This window comes from Nelumbo lutea, chromosome 8 (assembly GCF_056320005.1).
Source record: "Nelumbo lutea isolate HS-2025 chromosome 8, American lotus-T2T, whole genome shotgun sequence".
NCBI lineage: Eukaryota > Viridiplantae > Streptophyta > Magnoliopsida > Proteales > Nelumbonaceae > Nelumbo > Nelumbo lutea.
In genome coordinates this window covers 26880851-26906142 of record NC_142691.1, presented here as the reverse complement: position 1 = coordinate 26906142, position 25292 = coordinate 26880851, and the positions used below count along the sequence as shown (strand labels likewise).

General features: G+C 39.6%; 1 protein-coding gene across 3 annotated transcripts in view; it reads right to left on the bottom strand.

Moving 5' to 3' along the window:
- The window catches only part of SDG4 (SET domain group 4), a 71709-nt gene extending 47452 nt beyond the window's left edge, over positions 1 to 24257 (bottom strand). For 2 of the 3 annotated variants that reach the window (XR_016103842.1, XM_088960010.1), the window contains exons 1-3: positions 23608 to 24257; positions 12311 to 12457; positions 10684 to 10848 (exon numbers count right to left, since the gene is read on the bottom strand). Coding sequence is in view for 2 of the 3 variants with exons in the window: in XM_088960010.1 (XP_088816136.1) it covers positions 10684 to 10848; positions 12311 to 12457; positions 23608 to 24009 (714 nt within the window). In the remaining variant the exon portion in view is untranslated. The remainder of the gene's footprint in view (positions 1 to 10683; positions 10849 to 12310; positions 12458 to 23607) is intronic. The other variant, XM_088960009.1, reaches the window with a different exon arrangement.
- Between the last annotated feature and the right edge of the window lie 1035 nt (positions 24258 to 25292).

Genomic DNA, 25292 nt, shown 5'->3' with positions numbered 1-25292 from the left:
ATTTTAGAGATGCAACATATGATCAAACAGTTGTCACACCAAGTGCAAGCACTGCAAAGGCGGTGACATGCAGAGGCCCAAATGGAGGTACCGGAGGGCAACCATGAGACTGCTGGTGTACCGGAAGGTGACCAGGAGGAATATGAAGGGTCTGATTATGGAGAGGATATTAATCCTTTTCATAATCTTCAAGGGAGAGATGAACCAGATTGTGGAAGTTTAAAGGAAAGACTGGTGGAAGAGAGTTGAGGAAGTCCGCTTTCGTCAAAGAAAAGCAAAGATCAGATCGTGGAAGACATGAAGAGAAAGATGTGAAAACAATCCCTGCTTACAGATTTAAGGGATATGTACTACCAGTTCCATGACTTGAAACAAAGGGATTGTAGTGGAAAGGACTATTCTAATGAATTCAATAACTTGTTGGTGTGTATTGGTCTCCAAGAAACTAATGATCAACGTACTGCCCATTATTTATAAGGCCTGAATCTCTCGATTCAAGATGAGATTGGGGTGGTGTGGTTCACAAATCTGGATGATGCCAAACAGCATGCCCTTTGGGCTGAAGCTAGAGTCAGAAGGTTAGGGTCAATGAAGCTCCAGCTGTATGCACAGATGCAGATTCAAATCAGAGGTCTTATGGGGCTGCTAGGAACCAATGTTTTAAAACGCGGAGATGTGACGCAAGGCATTCCACTAGGCATGAGGCATAGTTCAGAGCCTAAGAGGTGTAAGCCTCCAAGCCTCCCAAACACAAGGAGTAAGCCTCCTATAAAGGGGGACGAGGAGGAAGGAGAATCTCATTTTTCTTTATTTTTAATAAAAATATTTTATATTAAGAAAAATAAAGATGCATAGCACTAGATAAACTTTCTGTTTGGTAGTTCTTTTACATGTGGGAAAGGGGACACACCTCTTATGCATGTCCACAGCAAAGAGTTAATCTTGTTGAAGGAGAAGATGAAGAACAACTTGTGGAGCCTGTGTATGATGACTATGAAGATGAAGAGGAAGGGGTGGATGCATTTCCTTCCCTAAGAGTGAAGAAGAGGAGGATTGGTGTCGTCAAAGCATATTCCGTACATGTGTCACTTATGGCAGAGGATGTGCAATCTGATCTTGGATGGAGGGAGCAGTGAAAATATCATCTCCAAGGATGCAGTAGAAAAACTAAAACTGTCTACAGAGAAATATTCACAACCTTACAAGGTTGCTTGGTTCCAAAAGGGTATAGAGTTTCCCAATTCCCATTACTTCACATTGCCCTGTAAGATTTACTTTTGGTGATAAATATGATGATGAAGCATGGTGTGATGTGGCTCCTATGGATGTTTGTCATATACTTTTGGGAATATGATCACAAAATGGTGCATCTTATGGATGCCAATACTTACACCTACCAGAAGGATGGGAAGATCACTTTGCATCCTATAAAGAGGAAGCTACAAATCCTCCAAGGACAGAAAGGTTGCAGATTACCTTTCAGCCCATAAATTTGAGGAACGCAAGAAGTCAGGTGAGTCAAATGCCGTGGCGGCGTGGCTGATGTTTTGAGTCGAAGATCTGTTCTGTTGTCAATTTTGAAGGCATAAATAGTTGGATTTGAAGAATTGAGGACACATACAGCAATGACCCTTTTTCAGCCACATTTGAAGGAATTGGAAGACCAACCAGCAGGAAGGATTCTTCATTTTTTATGGTTGAAGGTTATTTATTTAAAGGAAATCAACTATGCAATCCCAAAGGGTCACCACAGGAACAAATCATAAGAGAATTGCATGGAGGAGGGTTAGGAGGTCATTTCGGTATAGATAAGGCTATGGCTATGATGGCTGATCACTATTTCTGGCCTCATATGTACCGAGACGTGGACAGGTTAGTGAGGCATTGCACAGCTTGTCAATTGGTTAAGAGGCAATCACAAAATACAGGTCTGTACATGCCATTACCAGTGCCAGAATCACCATGGGTGCATCTAGGCACAGATGTTAGGATTACCAAAGATAGCAAGGGGGCATGACTCGTATTTTGTTGTGGTTGATCAATTTTCAAAGATGGCACACTTTATCCCATGTTCTAAGACAACCATGGCAACTCATGTAGCTGATTTGTTCTTCAAAGAAGTTGTGTGATTGCATGGGGTGCCGACATCTATAGTTTCCGACCATAATGTGAAGTTTGTTGGTCATTTTGGAGATCACTTTGGAGGCATTAGGGAACCCAATTGAAATATTCCAGCACATGCCATCCCCAAACTGATGGGCAAACAGAGGTAGTTAACAGAAGTTTGGGTAATATGCAAAGGAGTATTTTGGGAGAACATGTGAAGATATGGGATCAGCTCTTCCACCAAACCGAGTTTGCTTTATAATAACTCAGCTAATCACACCATTAAGATGACACTGTTTGAGGCTGCCTATGGATTTAAACCACAACATGTTTTGGATCGTGTTCAATTACCACAGGGGCTTGGGTGAGTGAAGATGGTGAGGCTTTTGCTGAACACATAAAGAAGATTCACATGCAGGTATGTGAATCCTATAGCATAGCAATGAGCTCTATAAAGAAGCTGCTGACTCTCATAAGTGCTTAAAGGACTTCCAAGAGGGGAATATGGTATTGGTGTATCTAAGAAAAGAAAGATTTCCAAGGGGCAAATACAGAAAATTGAATTCGAAGAAGTTTGGGCCATGCAAAATACTGAAGAAGATAAGCAATAATGCCTATGTTATGGACCTACTATGGCATTCTCGTCCTCCTGACTACTATGGGTTTCTTCCCACCATAGTTTTTGCTCTGTTCTTCTTCAGGCTACATATATTACCAAAAATTATCGAGAAGCCATCTTTGTTCCTTGTTTGAAGGAAGCCATGGATACTGAGATGTGTGCCTTGATTGAAAAATGACACATGGGAGATGGTAACTCTTCCTCCAAATGCTACAGCTTGTTAGTGGTGTTAGTGAAGAGGTATTTCGGTCTTTGTACTTGTTGAGAATGTTGATGTGTACTGTTATGTTAGTTCGAGTGCCTCTTACTTAAAGAAGGGCACTTAAGTCTTTTCCAATAAGTTAATAATATAATAACAGGTATGGCCGAATCTAGGGATTACTTTTTCTCTAATTCAAACCAGCCTTTCTCTCTTTCCTTTCTTTTTTCTCTTCTTCTTCCCTCTCCTACTTCTTGCTGTTTACTTTACTTTACAGTCAACGAACAAGACAGAATTCTAGGGCAGGTCAAACTTCAACATGGTATCAGAGCAAGGTTCAACAAATCAGACTTGCTAGAATTCTGCCTTTTGCACATTCGAATTAGGGTTTCTCTTGGGTTTCTCAACTGTGAGTTGGAGACTAGGAAAAGAGCTGAAAAGGAGTGATCGCCCTCTTCCCTAGGAGGTTCCTATGTCTCCGATTGTGTCGTTGGTGATTGGTTGTTGTGGTTTCTAAGCCCTAGTTAGGGCTGGTACATGTGGTGCAGTGGTGTCTTAGCCCTTCGTGTGGTTGGCCTTCAGGCAATGAGGTAAAGTTTTTTCTTATGCATATTTTCTGTTATGGAATACATGAGAGGTGTAGTACAATTCGCATGATGGGTTTTCAGATTGCAGTATGCTAGGGTTTATGCTAGGGTTTATTCTGGTTTGTGTGTGATTTGAAGGGCAATAGTGTCTACTTAATGGTGAAACTTCCGGTAGTTGTGGATTAGGGTTGGTGGTGTTACAAGTGTGGTTTTCAGCATTTGATATCGCTGAAATCAGTGTGTAGACTTTGGTGAGTAGGGGTTGTGGGTTGCAGTTTTCAGCATTTAATACTGCTGAAATCAGTGTGCAGATTTCGGTGAGTAGGGTTTGTGGTGTTGCAACTCTCAGCATTTATTACTGTTGAAATCAGTGTGCAGATTTCAGTGAAATGTCTGTGTGTAGTGTGCAATGTGTAGTGCTCATAATTCAGTGCTCAGAATTCAGTGATAAGGGAGTTCGGCAATGGCAGATAACAGTGATAGTAAACCTAGTGTCATGATATCTACTGACTACCTGAATGTCCAAATGACCTCCATTAAACTAAATGGAGAGAATTATGTCCCTTGGGCCAAGTCTGTAGAGGTTTTTCTGAAGGCGAAGAAGAAAGTGAAGCATATAAGAGAGGAGAAACCCCCCGCTAATTCTCAGGAGTATGAAGACTGGGAACAGGAAGATGCACAGATCATTACATGGTTGTGGAACAGTATGGAACCCAAAATCAGTGTGAACTTCGTGTTTCTTGACACAGCCAAAGAGGTGTGGGATCATGCTAAGAAACTGTATTCAGGTCAGGATAATACCACTAGGGTATATCAACTGTATCAGGAATACTTCAATCTGCAACAGGGAAATCAGAGCCTTGAGGAGTACTATGCCAGTGTGAGGAATACCCGTAACGAGTTAAATGTCTATCATCCTCTCACTTCTGATGTCAAAGTTCAACAGCAACAACGAGAGCAGCTTGATGTGACATGGTTTCTAGTGGGGCTGAAGCCTGAGTATGAACCAGTACGAGCCCAGATACCAGGGAGATCTGCTCTTCCATCTTTAGAGGAGGTGTTTGCTCGTCTTCGGAGGGCTTCCACTGGATCTATGGATTCTAATGTCTCCGATAAATCAGCATTTGCAGTGTCGAGAGGTCGAGGTGGCAGAAGTGGGGCTCGAGGAGCCCAACCTAGCAAGAGTGGTAGTGGTGGATCTACACATATTTGTGGTGGTGGTCGTACTGGAGGCAGAGATTCAAGGGGAGCTTGTGGTAGAGGACGTGGCTCGGGTCCACGGAAGTGTACTCATTGTGGTTTGGATGAACATACCATTAACTACTGCTATGACTTACATGGTCCTCCCTCGACGTGGGCCAACCATGCCATGACTAGTGACACCAGTTTCAGCTCTAGACAGGAGAACCGGTCAACTGACCCGATGACTTCTACTCCCTCAGACGATCCAGGCAAGGAGATGGTGAGTGTTTCTCAGGATGAGTATGAGAGGTTTGTTCAATCCAAGTCGCAGCAGAATACAGCTTCCTTTGCACACTTAGGTATGGTTTGTTTGGCATCCACACCCAACCCCTGGATTATTAACTCTAGAGCCTCCGATCACATGACGGGAACTCCAGGTGTGTTTTCATCTCTCACTCATTGCTCAACATCACAATTTGTTACCCTTGCTAATGGTTCCACATCATCTATCTGTGGTGTTGGTAACATTGACCTAGACCCTGTATCCCTATCCCCTGTTTTAGATGTACCTAAGCTTCCATTTAATCTTATGTCTATTAGTAAGCTGACCAAGTCCCTTAAGTGCTCCATTTCATTTTACCCTTCTATGTGTGTTTTTCAAAATCTCAAGACGGGGATGAAGATTGGTGGAGGGCATGAAGCCGGTGGACTGTATTATCTTGATGGTGGTGGACGAACGTCAACGGCCCTTCAGTCATCCATTTCTCCTCTCCAGTGGCATTGTAGATTTGGTCATCCTTCGTTGAAAGTGTTGCAGTCCTTAGTCCCTTCATTGAGTCAACTTTCTGTTTTAGATTGTGAGTCACGTCAATTTGGGAAACACCATCGTGTTCCCTTTCGTTCTAGGGTCGATAACCGTGTGTCGAGTCTTTTTTCTTTAATTCATTCAGATGTTTGGAGTCCTTATAAAGTGATGTCATATAATGGATACCGATATTTTGTTATTTTTGTTGATGACTGTTCAAGAATGACGTGGCTCTATTTAATGAAAGAAAGAAATGAATTATTTGCCATCTTCCAGAAATTTTATGCTGAGATCCGCAATCAATTTGGTGTTCACATCAACTTTTTCTGTTCTAATAATGGTCGTGAATACTTGTCTTCATCTTTTCAAGAATACTTGGACCAACATGGCATTATACACCAAACTTCATGTACCTACGCTCCGCAACAAAATGGGGTTGCTGAGAGAAAGAACCGCCATCTTGTAGAAACGGAACGCTCCCTCATGCACCACATGAATGTTCCCAAAACCTTTTGGAGCGATGCAATGCTCACCTCTTGTTTCTTAATTAATCGGATGCCCACGTCTATCCTTGATGGTCATTCTCTTTTTAGTGTCTTATTCCCCAACATGTCTCCATTTCCACTTTCTCCTCAGGTATTTGGGTGTGTCTATTTCGTTCATAATCTGGGTCTCAGGACTAACAAGTTAGATTCACGTTCCCTAAAATGTATCTTCCTTGGCTATTCCCGAACTCAGAAAGGGTACAAGTGTTATCATCCCAGTTCTCGTCGTTCCTTGGTATGTGCTGATGTTACATTCTTCGAGTCTACTACATTCTTCGTGGGGTCTGGTGCTGCTGCTTTCTCCACATTACCACCTCCTCTTCCTCTTCATGTGGCTGATCCACCTCCTCTGGTTCCAATCATGCCTACGTCCTTGCCTCCGGTGCCATCGTCGGTTGACCGTCCACCCATCCGTCACGTGTATACACATCGCCCGCGTGTATCGGCTGCAGCTCCTCCAGCTTCATCATCGTCGACAGATCCAGCTCCAGCCTCCAACCTAGATCTTCCTATTGCCTTCCGGAAAGGTAAATGTACTTGCACCCTTCACCCTATTTCCAATTTTGTTTCACTTACCCACCTCTCCACCTCCCATCGCCAGTTCATATCTTTGTCATCCTCCGTGGTTGTTCCTAAGGATGTCCAGGAAGCCCTTGCCTCTCCAGAGTGGTGTCGTGATATGGAAGAAGAGCTCTCTGCTCTGCATCATAATCACACTTGGGATCTCACCGCTCTTCCTCCTGGGAATCAGGCTGTCGGTTGTAAGTGGGTGTATAGTGTTAAGTACTTGCCAGATGGTCGTGTTGAGCGCCTGAAGGCGCGGCTGGTATGATTGGCCTTGCAGCTATGTATGATTGGCCTCTCCATCAGCTAGATATCAAAAATGCCTTGCAACTATGTATGATTGGCCTCTCCATCAGCTAGATATCAAAAATGCCTTTTTGCATGGTGATTTGCTTGAGGAGGTCAACATGGAGCAACCACCAGGGTTTGTTGCTCAGGGGGAGGATGGTAAGGTATGCAGACTTAAGAAGGCTATTTATGGACTTAAACAATCCCCTCGAGCATGGTTGGTAGGTTCAGTGAGGTGGTCAAGAAGTTTTGTATGAAACAGTGCCAAGTTGATCACTCTGTCTTCAGTTTTGACTCTTCGGCAGGCAAAATAATATTGGTGGTGTATGTGGATGATATCGTTGTGACTGGGAATGATAAAATGGGCATTGACAGATTGAAGGCATTCCCACAGGAACACTTTCAGACAAAGGACCTTGGCAAGTTGAAATACTTTTTGGGCATAGAGGTAGCAAGATCTAAGCATGGCATTAATTTGTGTCAGAGGAAATATGTGCTTGATTTACTGGAAGAAACAGGGTTGTTGGGTACTAAACCGACGACTTGTAGGCAAACTAAACTATCTATCCATTACTCGGCCAGATATTTCATTTGCGGTTAGTGTGGTGAGTCAGTTCATGCAAAAACCTTTGGTCCCACATTGGAATGCGGTGCTAAGGATTGTGAGGTATCTAAAAGGAGCTCCTGGTCATGGTTTGTTGTACAAGAGTGGTGGAAAACTAGTAGTAGAAGGGCACACCAATGCTGATTGAGCAGGTTCTATGTCTAATAGACGATCTACAACAAGCTATTGCACCTTTCTAGGGGGTAACCTGGTAACGTGAAAAAGTAAGAAGCAAACAGTTGTGGCAAGAAGCAGTGCAGAAGCAGAATATAGGGCCATGGCATATACTGCTTGTGAGTTAGTGTGACTAAGGAACCTTCTACAAGAGATAGGATATGACATCAGTACTCCAATGAAGCTCTATTGTGACAATCAGGCAGCGGTTCATATCTCTTCCAATCCGGTGTTTCATGAAAGAACCAAGCACATCGAAGTTGACTGTCATTTTGTGAGAGAGAAGGTGCTGAATGGAGTGATAGAAACTGCATATGTTAGTACGGGAAACCAGTGGGCAGACTTGTTTACAAAAGATTTGAGTCGGGGGAGAGTGGACTACATATGTAACAAGCTGGGATTATATGATATATACTCACCAGCTTGAGGGGAAGTGTTAGTAGTGTTAGTGAAGGGGTATTTCGGTCTTTGTACTTGTTGAGAATGTTGATGTGTACTGTTATGTTAGTTCGAGTGCCTCTTACTTAAATAAGGGCACTTAATTCTTTTCCAATAAGTTAATAATATAATAACAAGTCTGGCCGAATCTAGGGAGAACTTTTTCTCTAATTCGAACCAGACTTTCTCTCTTTTTTTCCTTCTTTCCTCTCTTACTTCTTGCAGTTTACTTTACTTTACAGTCAACGAAGAAGACAGAATTCTAGGGCAGGTCGAACTTCAACAGACCTAAAGGGTATGTTGCAGGAGCTAGCCCATTGAAAGATGATTTAGAGTTTGGTCCCAATGTATTTGTAGCAATAAGCCCTTAAATCTGGACTTAAATTGATAATCTAGCAGATTATGGGAAGGATGGCATTAACTTTGACTGAAGTGTCAACCATCGTTTTGTTCTAGTTTGTTCATTTTCAACTACATTGAGTTATAACAGGTGTTGGGCATCTGGCTTTTCACCTAGAGTTGTTTGGATATGAGAAAAAATCAATCCATAGCCTTGTTAGACTTTAGATTATATTCCCCCTTTTTTATTTTTTTTATCAGTGTTATATTCCCCCTTTTTATTGGTTGTAAGGAACTGAATTACAAGTAGGTGAGAAGAGTTAAGGAGGTGAATGTATATGCTGTTATCTCCAATTGTCAAGTAGGTAACATAGGTGATTACATGATATGCAGAAAATCAGGGGACAAAAAACAAGTGATTAGAAGGTTCAAATACAAGGTGACAAATAAAAGGTATAACCAAGAGGCAACAACAAGCAAGTGACAAATAGTTAATGGAAGTTACTTGCTTACAAGGGAATTTCTTAGTCCAAGTCTATATATACTTGTGTACCATGTTCTTTTGAAGGAAATATAGTGAAACCCTAGTGTCATTAGAGAGATTCCTTCTTCCCCTAGGAGAGATTCCTAGAACCCTAGTGTCATTCGAGATTTTCTTTATTCTTGCTAGTTCTGCTGACTAGAATATCACTAGAGTGATTCCAGTAGATCCACCCTCTCTTTAACCCCCAAAATCAGCATATCCCCATTTCACTTAAAGGTCATGTCTTGCATCACCATTGTAGCTATATTTCAGGAATAAAAAAAAAAAAAAAAACCAAAATAACCTAGTAAATGGCTAAAGATGTCTTCAAACCCAACAGTTGGATCAATACAGAATGTCACATGTGGCATGCTCAGTGGTCTTGAACCTATCTCTACAGTTCTTCAACAATTGGACCAGTAGACTAGAGACACTAAGAGGGTGTATAAAAACACAGGTACCCTGTCTAAATGAGTTCTAAGAAAAGTTAACCTGACTTTTGATCAAGGAACCAAAATAAGCCATCTCCCCCACCCAAGGTTGAAAATTTCAATACGAGACGCCCATATCAGAAACATCATATCGTATCTTACGAATCCTTATGCACTTATTTTCAGGGAGTTGTGAGAAATTTTGATTATTAATAATTAATATATATAGAATAATACAATTCTGTGAAATTTTCAAAAAAAAAAAAAACCTAAAAAAAAGGTAAAAGCAGAAGGACCAAGGTATCCATACACCCCTTCCACCATATCAGAGTGTATAAATATTTTGAACCACCCCCACCATTTGGAGTTTATGGGGCACAGTTGCCTGAATTCGGTAAGCTAGCCAACTTAGGTCTTACTGGTTTACTGTTCTTCTCTTGATTTCACATGGAACACATTTTACAACCTAAGTCCTAAAACGTTGTTTTCTATTATTATGATCAGTCTTTAGAAAAGCACATTCTTAGAAATAGTTTAGGTAGAAAGAATTTTGGGGGTTTATAGAGAGGTTTGAGTACTTAAATGTAGTGTTATTTGTGGCAAAGTGAATAAAAATCATAATAGAGGTTTCTTATTTAAAACTAAATTTTCATGTTTGCTTCCATTAAAGTATACATTCAGTTTATTTTGCCTCTTTTCTTTGCTTACAACTTTCTTATCTTGGTTTATGTTGTTATTTTAGTGTAGTTGGCAAGAACCAATCTACTTGACCTACAAATATTCATAAACTTTATAAAATGAAAAAAAAAATGATACACTACACCACAATATCAGCTTTAAGTTTCAACTGCGAAAGTGTAAATATGAATTATGAAGTACTTTATGTATGTTTTGATATTTCACTTCAAAAAGAAAAATAAATCACGAGATAAATAAAATAATACTAAAATATAGCTATTAAAAGATAAAGCCAAGCAACCTAGAATTATCCCCAAGTAATTTACATTATAACTATTATCACGAAAATGACTGTCTAATAAGAAAATGATTCAACAATAAAATAATAGAGCCAGAAGATGAAGTTACCAAATATTGGAATCACAGACTTACCTTCAGTTTCATGGAGAGGATTAAAGGCATTTTTTTAACTCCAACACATAAAAGGTATATTATCTATGGCATGACTAAAGTCTATAACCAAAACCAACTCCAGTAATTGTAAAAAGACAAACAGGATAAGAGGAAGGAACATTTCTGATGAAGGAAAGAAGAGATTGACCTTCTTTTCAAGCTTCCAATTAGTTGAATGCCTCCAACAAACAGCTCGCCTTTGTTGATTTGCTAGACAGATGACGTTTTCCGGCCAAGGTGCACACTTGGTATGTGATGCAATTGTGCATCGCACACAGCACCAATGACCTTTTTGTTTGCATACGAAGCAAGCCTGCCCATGGAAACATGTTGCACATATAAGACTAAAATCTCAGACAAACAATCCACACAGACAAAGAATAGAAACCAGGATGCATAAAAAACCATAAATATAATTATGTTATATATGTAACCAACAATTCCAAATCATAAGCATCATAAGTTAACAGATTTTGAACAAGAGCAAATCAGTTGCAAATCAAAATACTTGACAAAAGCACCTTATGTAGTTTATACATTCAAACCCCAAATAATTTGCAAAGATCAGTATGAATTTCATCCAATCAGATATGATTTATGAATGCAGGTTTCCAACTACCTTACCCTAAGCATGGAATTTGAGCTACAAACAGATAGGATCAAATCAGATAACCTAGACCCATATCTGATTCATTAATATTCGGATTTGGATCATATCTTATCCTTCAAATTTATATCAGATACAGTCAATAGAATTAATAAAATAAACTAAATTGACCTTCCTGCTGCATATCATTTTTTTGGTAATAAAACAAAATTTATTATAATGAAAAAAAGAAAGTACAAAGGAGAAGAGTGACCAGAAGTCACTTGAGAGAGGAAAGGAACAGCAAACAACACCTAGACCAGAATCCCAAGCCACAACAACCTCAACAATACCAGCAAAACCCAAAACCCAAGATGAACACCAAAAACAAACCCACAAGAAACAAAAACCCAAGCACCTCAAAACAAACTTGACCTCAAAAGATGCACAAACAAAGCACACATCAGCCCCCCAAGAAAACAAACAAAACCTCAACAAAGCACCCCCAAAGATTGCATTCTTTAAAAAAAAAACTCTGACCATTAAAAACTTCTTGAGGCTTTTCTGGATTTCAAAATCTTCATGCTGCATATCATTAACAAACGAGTTGAATATAACCTGCACAAAACTTGAACCTTCGACTCGAGTAAAAATGCAAAAACTGAAATAATTTTACTAATAGATACAATATAAATTTTAGGTTTGTATATCAAATTGGATCAGATAGCAGTAGATCCATTTTTGAGACAATTATTCGGATCACTCTTAACCAGATAAAATTCGAACTAGGACTAATGGATACTGTTTGCAGCCCTACATGGAATTGTAATGCAAATCATCACTATCTTCGCTTTACAAGTTTTTCTCATATTTAGAAACTGTGCAATTCACTCTTTCAATGATATATTATATAATGTGTTACTTTCAAGTTTGGATGTTCAACAACATTAGAAATAGAATTTAGTAACAAAGGATCATGAAGATGTTAGACAAGTAATAATATTACTTTACAAATCATTATGCAAAACATATAGCATTTAGTAACAAAGGATCATGAAGATGTTAGACAAGTAATAATATTACTTTACAAATCATTATGCAAAACATATAGCAACAGTACCCTCTCAGTATAACATGTAATCTCATCTTGTTTCTTACAAACTTGAACCAACATAGGAAAGAAGTTTACATGTTGTGGGCATTTGAAACTTTTTGATGAAGAAAATCCAAGTCTTTCCTTGGCACATTTTAAGTGATAAAATTCTTGGCAACCGCGAACAGAGCAGGATAATTCATCCCCTGGGTAGACAACTTTACAGCAGAGACAGCACTCAACCTAAATAGGATTACGAACAGCATGTAAGCAACTAAGGGCTTCATTCAAAATGCATCAATAGTAACTAAAATATCAACAAAAAATTTAGCTTAAGACAACATGAAGCATTGAAGCGGGAACCCAAAAATGCTTCCTTTCTTTACTATGTCTGACACTAAGTCAGTATTCACTAAAACTAAAATACCAAAACCAGACCCCATACATGCAAACATCTATAGACTATGTACACATCCAGGGGCATATTAAGTACTAGACACATGACAAATTCACTAATTGCCACAACGAAATTTGCAACTTTTGAAAATATTTTTTTTATCAGCAAATAATTTCACTAAAGAAGAATATTAAAGTTAATACAATTGTTGAAGATACAAGCACCCTTTAGTAGCATTTTACTAGTTTGCCCAAAAAAGATTTTTCCTGTCAACTCCCTGTTTAGCTAATACATCTGCTACCCCATTTTCAGGCCTTCTCACCCAGCTGAATTGTGAATTCAATAGCTTTGCAATAACATCAATTCCCCTGAAAGCATGTTTATATTTCCAAGGTGCTGCCTTGGGCTGCTTTGCCCAATCGATCACTAATTGTGAATCACCTTCTACCTCCAAATCTCTAAGGCCAAGCTGCTATGCTTATCTCAAGCCTTGTAACAATGCCAGGCTTCTGCCTTTATTGAATCTCCCATGCCAATTGGTCCTGAATACAAAACCACCATCGAACCTAGATGGTTTCTGATAACTCCCCCAATAACTGCTCTTTCGGGTTGCCCACAGAGCTACCATCAAAGTTCAGTTTCAGTTTATTTACAGTTGGGGACTTCCAGTCCATTCTCACCTCTTCAGTGTGTCTATATGATTGAACCACTTCAGACCAAGCTCCAATAATATCATTAACCGAATAGACTTTGAACATTTCCAAAGTTTTTACCCAGAGAACAGTTCTCACTGAGATAGCTTCTACAATCTCCTCCTTTGACCTGCTTTTCTCGTTGAAAATTCTGTTGTTTCTTTCCTCCCAAATTGGCCAAATCAAGGCAGCTTTTACAGTCCTCCACATGATTTTCCCTCTCTTTTCTTTGGGTCTCAGGAAGTTTGGGTTGAAAAGGTTTACCACTTCTTGGGGGGGTTCTATATGATTGAACCCAACTGTACAGTTGGGGGCATCCATTCCATTCTCACCTCTTCAGTGTGTCTATATGATTGAACCACTTCAGACCAAGCTCTAATAATATCATTAACCAAATAGACTTTGAACATTTCCAAAGTTTTTACCCAGAGAACAGTTCTCACTGAGATGCTTCTACAATCTCCTCCTTTGACCTGCTTTTCTCATTGAAAATTCTGTTGTTTCTTTCCTCCCAAATTGGCCAAATCAAGGCAGCTTTTACAGTCCTCCACATGATTTTCCCTCTCTTTTCTTTGGGTCTCAGGAAGTTTGGGTTGAAAAGGTTTACCACTTCTTGGGGTGGGTGAAGGGGGGGGGGGGGGGGGGGGGGAGAGGGGGTTCCATCTGCAACCAAAGAGAGAACAAAAAATTCCCTAAGACAAACCACAAGAAGACAGGAGATTAATAAATGAGGCAAGGTTTTACCACTAGCCTTACAAAGAACATGAGGAGAACATACTTTAGATTTCTATCAAGAAAACATACTTTAGAGCTGGCAATAGTTATTGCAAAGGCCTTTGTGGACTACTTTAAATCAATCTATAAAAGGCCAACTATGGAGAAATGGAGGCTGGAGGGTTTGGATCACCCATTGTTAAGGAAGCTGGTTTCTCTATAGACCGCTCTAAGGCCCCGGGCCTAGATGGTCACACTATGGCTCTTTACCAAGATTGTTGGGAGTGGCTAAAAAAGACCTCATGGGAGTTTTTGAGGAGTTCTACTACAAAGGGTGTGTCAGTAGGGGAGTAAATGCTACTTTTATTGCTCTGATTCCGATAAAAGCGGATGCGTGCCACCCCAAGGGCTTTAGGCCAATTAGTTTGGTGACAAGTCAATATAAGAATTTAGCCAAAGTCCTATCCCTCCGCTTGAAAAAGGCCCTCCCATCGACTATTTTGCACTTCCAAGGGGATTGTGTGTAAATTGGATCTGGAAAAAGCCTATGATTGTGTGGACTGGAAGATTTTGATGATAGTGATGGAGAAATGTGGGTTTGGAAGAGATGGGGCAAACAGATAAAAGGTTGCTTACAATCTTGCCAATTTTCAATTGTGGCAAATGGGGTAGTCAAAGAGTTTTTTGGGGCTCTAAGGGGTACAAGGCAAGGAGACCCACTGTCACCTTTTCTCTTCAACTTCATTGCTAAGGTTTTAGTAGAATGATTTCAAGAGTTGATGAATGAACCAGAAATTACCATAGGCATGCAAAGGGATACCAAAAACATTTATCCAAACGAAACTTGAATGCCCAAGTTTCTCAGAGCCCCAAATAGAGTGTTCCATCTCCCCAACCTTAATTCTTGGTATCAAAACTGATCTTGTTCACGATTTAGAATGTCAAGAGCTTCTACTTCACAACTAAAAGAAAAAAGAAAGAAGCCAGCATTGAGTCTCCTCACCTGGAAGTGACTACTCGGCTTCCATTCAGATATTGACGAGGTCCACACCTCTCCCACATCTGGTTCCAAATTAACAAATCACAAAATTTATTTACCGCCATGGATGGGTTTTAAACTTGATGAGGAGTTTCACAAAAAACCGGGAGCTTTTACTTCCAGCAATTACTCGGTTTGCCACTGCTTACTTGACATTGCAAAGCATTTATAAACAGAAGCAACCTCTTCAATCAATGTTTGCTTCTAAAAAGTGGAATGGGAGCCATTGGAATAAGCGTCTTGAGGGTGTCAAGGCAAAACAAACTAATGTTTGATAGCAGATTTTGGCCTCAGGTGGCATTTTGTGTAAAGACCACTTTGCCAATTGTTGCAATGTTGAGAAAAGTTGATTCTGAAGTAAGACCCTCAATGCCTTATTTATATGAAATGATAGATTCTGACAAGGAGCAAATTGCATTTGCTTGTGGTGGGATAAAGAGAAAATATATGCCTATTTGGAATAAGATTGATGAAAGATGGACCCCTCAACTTCACGTCCCTCTTCATGCAGGAGGCTATTATTTAAACCCACAGCTACACTATGAGCCAAATTTTTCGAATGATTGTAAAGTAAGAGAGGGATTATTTGAATGCATGAAAAGGACGATTCCTGATAGGCATGAACGTACGCTAGCAGATTGCCAATTGGATATGTATGATAAAGCACTAGGAGATTTTGGTTGTGACATGGCAATTGATACGAGGAAGAGGCGATCTCCTAGTAAGTGGTTTATTTTTTTGATAATTAGTATTCAAGTAATGCATAATTCTTTTTTTGGATATTTTAAGGCTTTACTAATGTCTTGTTAAATGATAACACCAGAGTTAACGAAATTTGCTATTCGAGTTTTGAGTCTTACATGTAGTGCTTCCGGTTGTGTAAGAAACTGGAGCACCTTTGAGCAGGTTATTATTTATTTTCTTATTTACTTTTTAGGTTTTTATGTAATAGTTGTGTTTTGTCAATGTTTTTATTAATATATATTTTGTCTCTGTACTAAATACACACAAAAAAGAGAAACAAATTGGAGCAACAAAGGTTAAATGCTTTAGTTTTATGATGTATAATATGAAGTTGAGGGAAAGAAACATGAAGAGGAGGGAAAGTGCAAGTATTGATCCCATTTTGACACAATATGTTGAGGAGGATGAGTGGATTACTAAAATTGAGGATCCAATTCTTCCAACTAATCCTTCTTGGGTGGCTAATGACTCTTTGGGCATTGAAATTGCCGCAATTGAGGTGGTTGAAGATGCAGATACAAATTTAGTAGAAGCAACAGCCCCTATCAACAGCCCCTACATTATGACATTTATTGTAAATGAATAAAGTACATATTTGATTCATGTTATAGTGGTGTGTTTCTGTGTAATACCCTTAAACTGGACACTTATGAGACTCGTGTTAGTTTAGAATATTCACAGTCGTTGGATAAGTCTGGGGAGATTTATCCTGCTAAGGCTAACACTGATGTGCCGCCAAGTGTTGGGGTGACCTATCTCAGATGCCAGGGTGAGACCCAAGGTACATGCAATGTAGGTTTACTTGAAACCCTGAACCGGACCAGACTTCTAGTATTGCCCTGGACCTTGGTGATTAGTGGGCAAAACTGAAAAGTTACACCTGACCCCTAAACTCGATTATGATACTGCACTAAGTGTCGGATTGGGTTGTCTTTGATATGCCAATCAGTGAGATCCTTAGAGGGGGTCAAAACCTGGGTATATTGGGACAGTCTGAGAATTCATCTGAGTGGGTGATCACAGTGACAGGATCAACCCCTTTATCGAACAAAGGTAATGATCGGGGATGCACTCTCTCTGATGGAAACCAAGACTACCGGCAACCGATTTCAATTGTTGAAATTTGTTTTGCAAAATATATTTATATACAGATATACATATATATTACGGCTTCAAAATGTTTGCAAAAGGTTCTAATTCTCGGGATCCATGTGAGTAGAGAATGCAGCACTGTTCCTTGCAGCCGAGAGAGAGGTCCTCTCTTATCAGGTAGTGTTTAATCATTATGGGCTGAGAGGTTAAGTGTAAGACCATTAAGGGTAATACCTGATGGGCTAATCTTGCATCTACCCAGTCCTTGGGTTTTTATAAGGTGGCTTGGCCCAGGGACCACTAAGTGTAAGTGTTGGGCCCATTAGGAGCCCATGTGATGGGCTTAAGGGGGTTCACTGTCTTTTCAATGAATTCGGCCAGGCCTTGTAACAGAGGTTGGGCTGAACCCATGTGGCTGATGTGTAGATCAATGTTTGGGTCCCACGCCATACAAAGAAGCCCAACTGGGCAACAGTTTGGAAGGTTAATGAGCACTTAGACTTATTGGGCCTAAAGCTCATTTTGAACTGGTTTAGTTGGACTAATTAAAGAGGGGCGGATCTGGGATTGGATTAACAGATAGGATAGGGTCTTACCCTATCCACTCAGAGAGTCCAGATCTGAATTTAGATTTGGAAACCTCCTAATGAGATTAGGAGAGAGCTGATCTAATCTAAAGATAAGATAAGGACTTATCCTTATCACTTAAAGATAGTCCATATTCAAATAAGGATTAGAATCAGGAAACTCCTAATGGGATTAGGAGCTGAACTCTTTAAGTCTATAAAAGGAGGAGGGGGCGAACCATTCAGCCCATCCCAGCATCCAGAGATCAGATCTCAGATCATACAGAGAGAAGAGAGCAACAACGTGACTGCGCCATCTTCTCCCTACATTTTTCCTCCAGTTGCCGCCATAGCCAGTTCGATCTTCATTGTTGTAGAAGCGATCAAGAAGCATTCTTGATATCAGTTTTTGGTGAAAAACTGATTGGGAGTCGTGCTCACCTACCCTCCAGCAAATTCTTGGTGAAGAATTTGGTTCTTTGGAAGAACACTGTTGATTCTGCTCCATCCTGCACTGTGTCATCTTCAGTGGGAGCAGTCTTTATATCCTTCCATTAGAAGATATTATTTCTTCGTATCAAATATATCCCTCTCCTACTGTTATGGTTCAAATCTGGTTCGGTTCTTGATTCAAGATTGATCCTTGAAAAATGCAGTTTTTCTAAAACAAGGAATGTGATTCCCAGATGGGAGAGAGAGATACCTACCTACAAGGTTCGACCATCCATATGATGGATCTCTCATCCCTTCAGAAAGAGGGGCTCAAGTGATAGTGGCAACAAGACATTTGAGCGTAAAAATCAAAAGGCTCAAGCTATAAATCTTAAAGTAAGTAATAATTAGTGTATATTGATTCTATTCTTCTAGTGGTCCAATTAATTTTCTAGTTGAGGATTATTGAGTGAGGTGATAATTGCAATTGGATTTTGTTTGTAGGGACAAGGAAAGGCAAGAGTGTTGAGCTAAATTTGATTGATGAGGATGAAGATGATGAAATAGGAAGAAATGAACCATATGATGTGGATGCAACTCTTGAAGCAGATGATGATGCCTTTGTTATTCTAGAAGAAGATGATTTGATTGAGTTTCAATCCTTAGAGTTTTGTTTTTTTGTGATCTATGTTGCATACTTGAATCAAGAATTGTATTTCACATTTTTACCATGTTATATTGTTAGTTGGAGTTGAAAACTTTAGATTTAGAACTCAAATCTTGATTGAAATTAAGTCACTTTAGTGTTATATATGTTTTTATGCTTAAAATATCTATTTTTTATTAATATACCGACTATAATTATAAAAAAATAGATAGTTGAGGCTTACGCCTCCCTGTGCTCGAGACGCTTACACCTCCCACGTTCTGAACTACGCCTCATGCCTCCAAGTAGTGGAATGCCTCACGTCACGCCACCACATTTTAAAACACTACTTTAAAGCATTCTAAGTTACTAACCAATCAAAAGTTTCTTCAATTGATCTAACAAACACATCTCTCATTTTTCCTACATCATTTTAAGCACCTCTAACAATCTTTACCATTTCTTAGGAGATCCTCCCATGCAGGTCCAGTTCTAGACCCTATCACTTCTCTACCCTCTTAAAATTTCCCTCCTTACCTCACCCTATTTCGATTCTCAATCTTCTCATAGGAGACACCAGTTTCCATTTCCCTCCTCTTTTTTCTTACATTGTATCTCCCCTCCCCCTTCTTTCCTCACATAAGCTTTCAAGTTTGCATTTCCGTATTTGACTTCTTTTGTTCTTTTATCCCTCCTTCAAGAGGGTTTGGTGATTGTTCCTCCAACGGCTTGATTCTCTAGTTCTTTCCCACCCTGAGATATTTTCACAACCTGACCTCCCACCAGTTCCATACTCCCCTCATCTTTTTCCTCAAGAGCAATCAGGGTAGAGAAATTTTCTAAAACCAGCTTCATTATTACCTTCTCTTCCCCCGGCACTAACTTATCCCCTTCCAACCTTTCAGAGACATTCAAATCATTGTTCGTAGCTGAAATATAAGGTACAATTGGATCTACAAAGCCAACATGGAGAAGATTAGGGGAGAAGAAAATAGAGGGATGGATTGTTAGACAGTGTATGCCCTTAGCTCCAATTAGATTGATGTACAAATACATTTATTGTAAATGAATAAAAACAACTTTATTGTTTCATGTTGATATTGGTATGTTTCTATGTAATTACCCCTTAAACTAGACACTTATGAGACTTGTGTAAGTTTAGAAAGTTCTCAGCCTTTGGATAGACTTGGGGAGTTTATCCTGCCAAGGCACTGATGTGCTACCAAAGAAGTTGGGGTAGTTTATATCAACTGTTAGGGTTAAACCCGAAGCACATGCAGTGTGTGTTTGGATGACACACTGAACCCAGACCATTTTCTTGTTATGCCCTGGACCTTGGAGATTGATGGGCAAAATTGAAAAGTCACACATAACCCCTAAAGGCCTAGACTCGACTATGGTATTGTACTAAGTATTGGATTGGGTTGTCTTTGATATGCCAATCAGTGAAATCTATCAAGGGTCAAAACCGGGGTATGTTGGGGCAATATGAGAATTCATTTGAGTGGGTGATCATAGTGATAGGATCGGCCCCTTTGTCGAACAAAGTGATTGATAGGACTTACACTCTCTCTGATGGAAACCTAAACTGTCGATTGTGGATTTCAACTATGTTTGAGATTTGGTTTTGCATAATATATATATTAATGTTTTATGAAAAAAAAAATATTTGCAAAAAGGTTTTAATTCCTGTGATCCATCCCAGTAGAGAATGTAACATTACACCTTGTAGCTAGGGGAGAAGTCCTTCCCTGTCGGATAGTGTTTGATCATTATGGGCCGAGAGGTTAAGTGTAAGAGACCATTACAAGGTTGCTTACCTGATGGGCTTTATCTTACTTAAGTCTATTATCCTTGGGTCTTCATAGGATGGCTAAATTCAATGATCATTTATTGTAAATGTTGGGTCCATATTGAACCCATAGTGATGTGCTCAGGGGTTCACTATGTTTAGCAGTAAATTCGGCCAAGCCTTTTCATAGAGGCTGGGCCAAACCCAATGTGAACTTATGTGAGGTCATTGTGGGGTCCCATGCCATACAAATCAGGCCTAAGTTGGCCATGCAACACCCTTGGATCGTGAGCATTATAGCCGGTGGACCTAAGGCCCATAATTAATATGATTAATTAAGCTGCCACATGACAACGTTGTCATGTGCCATGAGGCGAATCTGTGTTTGGATCTGGGAATGGAGCACCTAATCTTATAAGAAGATAAGGTATATCTCTAATTAGAGTACCAACCTGATTTAGATCTGGATTATCTCCTAATTAGATTAGGAAATAGCTCCATAAGAGATTATAAAAGAGGAGGGGGCAGACCAATAAAAGACAGCTTCATACTTTTGTAGTTTCTAGTTCTCTCTACACCCTTTTTGTCTCCCAGTTCGACATCAGCTTTCAATGACTGATAAAGATCAGTCTTCTTCTGATTTTTGCAAGAAAAATTCAGAGGGATTTCAAGCTCACCTTCCCTAGTTTGACCCAAGCAGTTGGATTGTAGTTTTGCTAAAAACTGTGTTGCTAAACCAGCTTCACCTATACACTACACCATCTTCAGTGGAGGCTGGTTTTAGGACTGATTTGGGGGTGAACGTCCATATTGGGATCTACATTTGTGATATCCATAATAGGTACAAACCTCCGTTGTTTCGTTTCAAATTTGGTCTAGTTTAGTGCAAGACGATCCAGAAAAATGCAAATTTTCAAAACATAATAGGTACAAGCCTCCTTTGAAATTTTCCCCAGCCACCTAGCATGGTTCGGCCATCCATTTGATGGATCCTAACCCTTCCAACATGGGTGAGGATACTCCTTGAGGTTGCGTGACAAATTCCTCCCTAAGATTGAGCTCTGGTGTGGCATACTCCTTTCCAAATTCAACCCGTACAACAAATCAATTTGTTCCTCACGTGTATTTAGATTTGGCTCTTTTTGAATTGTTTCTATGTTCTCTTCTCTTAATAGCACATTCGGATTTCCCCTAAACGAACAAATTCCTTTTCGTTCCTCCATATCATTCAACTCAAGAGTTTCCGTAGCAAAGGTTTCCTCAAAGAGCAACTCCATACCTAACTGGTCAAAGTCGAAATGTTTGCGGCCTTTTGTAGTGTCATACTTCCAATACTTGAAGGTTGCTCAACCTCCTCTTCTTCCGCAAATCTAAGGTCCTCCCAATCCATTTCTTCCTCAGAGTCTGAGTCATCTGGATGTTTCCTATTGTAGCACGGATTAGGCTTCTCTAGGGTGGTTAAGATTTCTACTTGACATTGAACCCACGCAAGGTCCTTACCTTTTGGTTTCAATCTCCTCTTAGACATCGAGAAGAGCTTTGGGATAACCTTAGTACAGGTCTGACCTACTCTATGGAAGATTTCCTTCGTTAGCATCCGCCCAACAACTAAACCAATAGATGGGGACAATGATAGATGGTAAGTATCATCCCTCATCGACAAGTTACAACAAATTCGGCTTTTTTGTAAAAAGTCACGTGACTCTAAGACATCCATCCCTACTTTCGGGTCAGCCCGATTTGGTTCAGTTTGGGTTTAACCCACACCTTTCGATTCCCCCTTCTAATAAAGGACTGACCGCCTTTTGAAGTGCTTTATTATAAGATCAATGTGTAGGGTTGTTTTAAAGTTGTAGGATTGGGTTCAAAATTATTTAAAAATTTATCCTTAAATGGAAGCCCATCCGTCAACATTGTGGTTTCCTTCTTTTCGGACTCCAAATTAGTTTCTCCTTTCTCAAGCCTTCCTTGCACAATCAAATGAGACCCACATGACGTATTACTTTCCAACTCAACACCTTCTTCTTCCTCCATTCCTTCTCACCAGAGTATCGCTTCAACTATTGTTGCTAGCCACACTCTTCTCCATCTTCGCATCTGTGGATATAGAAGGGGACTAGAACATAGATGAAATACAAGAGTTCAAGAAGAAATAGGAAAGATTGAGAACAAATAGAAAAAATATAAAAAAGAATGGTATTTTCCCTTGTTTAGGTTCAAATGACAAATTTCCACCCAAATTTTGGTTCAGTGTTGGGTCAAAGCACCTGACAAAAATTGGTCTTTGTCAGAATAATTAGTAGATTTTTTATATTAGCTTAAGTGGCTGAACTAAATGGCTTAATTCATTATCTTTGAATTGATGAAATAGTTACATAATAAAATATTTATCAATATAATACTCAAATTTTGGTTCAGTGCTGGGTCAAAGCACCTGACAAAAATTGGTCTTTGTCAGAATAATTAGTAGATTTTTTATATTAGCTTAAGTGGCTGAACTAAATGGCTTAATTCATTATCTTTGAATTGATGAAATAGTTACATAATAAAATATTTATCAGTATAATACTCAACCCACATGCAATTCATCCATTAAGGAGCTCACATCCTACTTAATGATTAATTCACTAAAAGACAAGGAAATTACCCATTCAATTCAGCCACTTCAATCATTATAAATGAAACAGATCCAAACATTTCAGAATTTTAAATAATAAAAAAACAAAATTGGGAACGATGCAGAAGTATGTTGGTTCAATCTCTATTTCAATCAAAGTCCATTTCAAGTAGCATGACCTCCAAACAGTAAAATAGCTATTTAGATACTGAAATAGGCATGACCAAAGGGATCATTTTCAGTGCCAAAAACAATTAAAATAAGGTAGGTAGGTATCCATCTGCAAAATCCATCCATGCCTTAAAATGTCCAAATAGGTCCACAAATGTTCAACTTTGGGAGGAGCAAAATTCCGTCATCATAATAAAAAAAATACAAAAAAAAAGGTAAGAGCAAAGAATAAGGAGGGAAATCATAAACAATGGAACGATGGTACCAAGCTAAACTAGAAGCACAGTTTTCAATATAAAAGACTATGCTTGAACAATTGCAATAGATTCCCCATCTTACTACAGAAATTAAAGATAATTCCAGCATAATTGCATCCTGGTTCACGCTGATCAAAAAAAAAATCGCATCCTGATTCACAGAAAATAAAACAGAAGGTCCTAAAGAACCTAAAGAAAACAAAAACCCAAGCAGAAAAGAAAGAAGAGAATCACCATTTTAGTAGCATTGACAAGGAATGGGAGGAAGCATTCCTTTTCAGGAACACCTGATGCAACCTTCTTCTCCGCCCAAGCCTTCACATGATCCTCCAAAGACTTACCCACCACTGGCTTCTTAGTCCGTTCCATTTCCCCTCGAACCAGCCGCTTAGAGTCCCTCCTTACAAACTTAATCCCTAAACCATTCCTTCCAGCAATGCCTTCTTTACTCCCATTTGGGTACCGACGTCTTTGCTCCCAACTGCAACACCACCCATTCTTTTTCTCTAGGGTTTCCGACTGAACTGAACTGGGGTACAAGGAATCACTCGAATCACAGAAATCTGACACTGATAAAAGATTAGGGCAATGAGGGAGTGCCAACGAAGACGAGTTGAAGACATCGAGGTTCGGCATTGCTGAAAAACAAAGAAGACAATTAGGGTTTGCTCATCGTCTCTGTGAGACGCAGAGAGGAATAGATACAGACTTCCTGGAACTTCGACTTCCTGCAGTTATTCTCCGAAAGAGCAGTTTCTGCAGTTACTAGTTTCCATATATGTGAACCAAAGAGAGAAAAGCAATAATAAGAAGAAATCTGAAAATGTTGCTTGGGCGGGAAACCCTGAAATTTAAGGAGCTTGAACAGTTGGGACTGTAAAGGCTCTGCAACTGAGTAAAATTACTGAAACTTTTATTGGTTCATCGAAATTTACAAAACTACCGAAATTCAACTGAAATTAATTAGCCGTTGGAAACTTGGATCCAATGAGTTCGGCTTCATGGTTCTGATTGCAAAGATCAGGATCTGACGCTAAGGAAGAGAGATTAGTCTCAAGGTCTTTAAATCTAGTGGCGTGGAAATGTAGTAATATTGTGATACGAAAGTACGTTACGTAGGACAGTATTCTCCATCCGACAAATCCGCTAAAGAACGAAGCCTGGATAATTTTTCACGTGGTAATGGAGTGGAGCCCACCAACGCAAGTCAAGATAAAAAGTTCGCGTGATGGGATGATTCTAACCATCTGATCTGCAGACTCTCCGACAGAAGTACAGCTTTTCACGGGAGAAAAGCCCGGATTAGCTGCAACTCGATGGCTGTATTAGGGGCCGTTTAACCAATGAAAACATCCCACGTCAGCCATCAAGTATATGGGCCCCACAACCACTCCAATTTCTTACTTCACGTGCATGCTTTAACAGCTTAATATTATAGCCACCTCCGTTGTTCCAGCTCCCAACTTCCAAGGAGTTGCAGACTAACAGCCCATAAAAAGGGAGCAAATCAGCCCCCCACGATATTTGCTCCCTACAACGTCCCACAGTACATTCAAGCCGTGTATTATGAATATCATCATCGGGAGATATTCATAATACCCGGCGGAGATGTGCTGTGGAACGTTGTAGGGGGCAATCTGGTGGTGGGTGATTTGAATTCATAAAAAGGGACGAAAAGGAAGGCTTTAATGGCCAATGGGACTGCCAATAGTTTGGACTTGGACCAGATTGGCCGGAAAAAGCACCTTGGGTGGTTTTGGGTTCAGATAGAGTGGCTGAACGAAAAATTAAAAAAAAAATAAAAGAATCACTTCTTTCTTTGTTTTTGTTGGATAAAATAATTAAAAAATAAGGTATTTCATGGGCATAGTAATCAACCCAGGTACCATTGAAGAGTCATTTATTTTAGCCACTTCAGC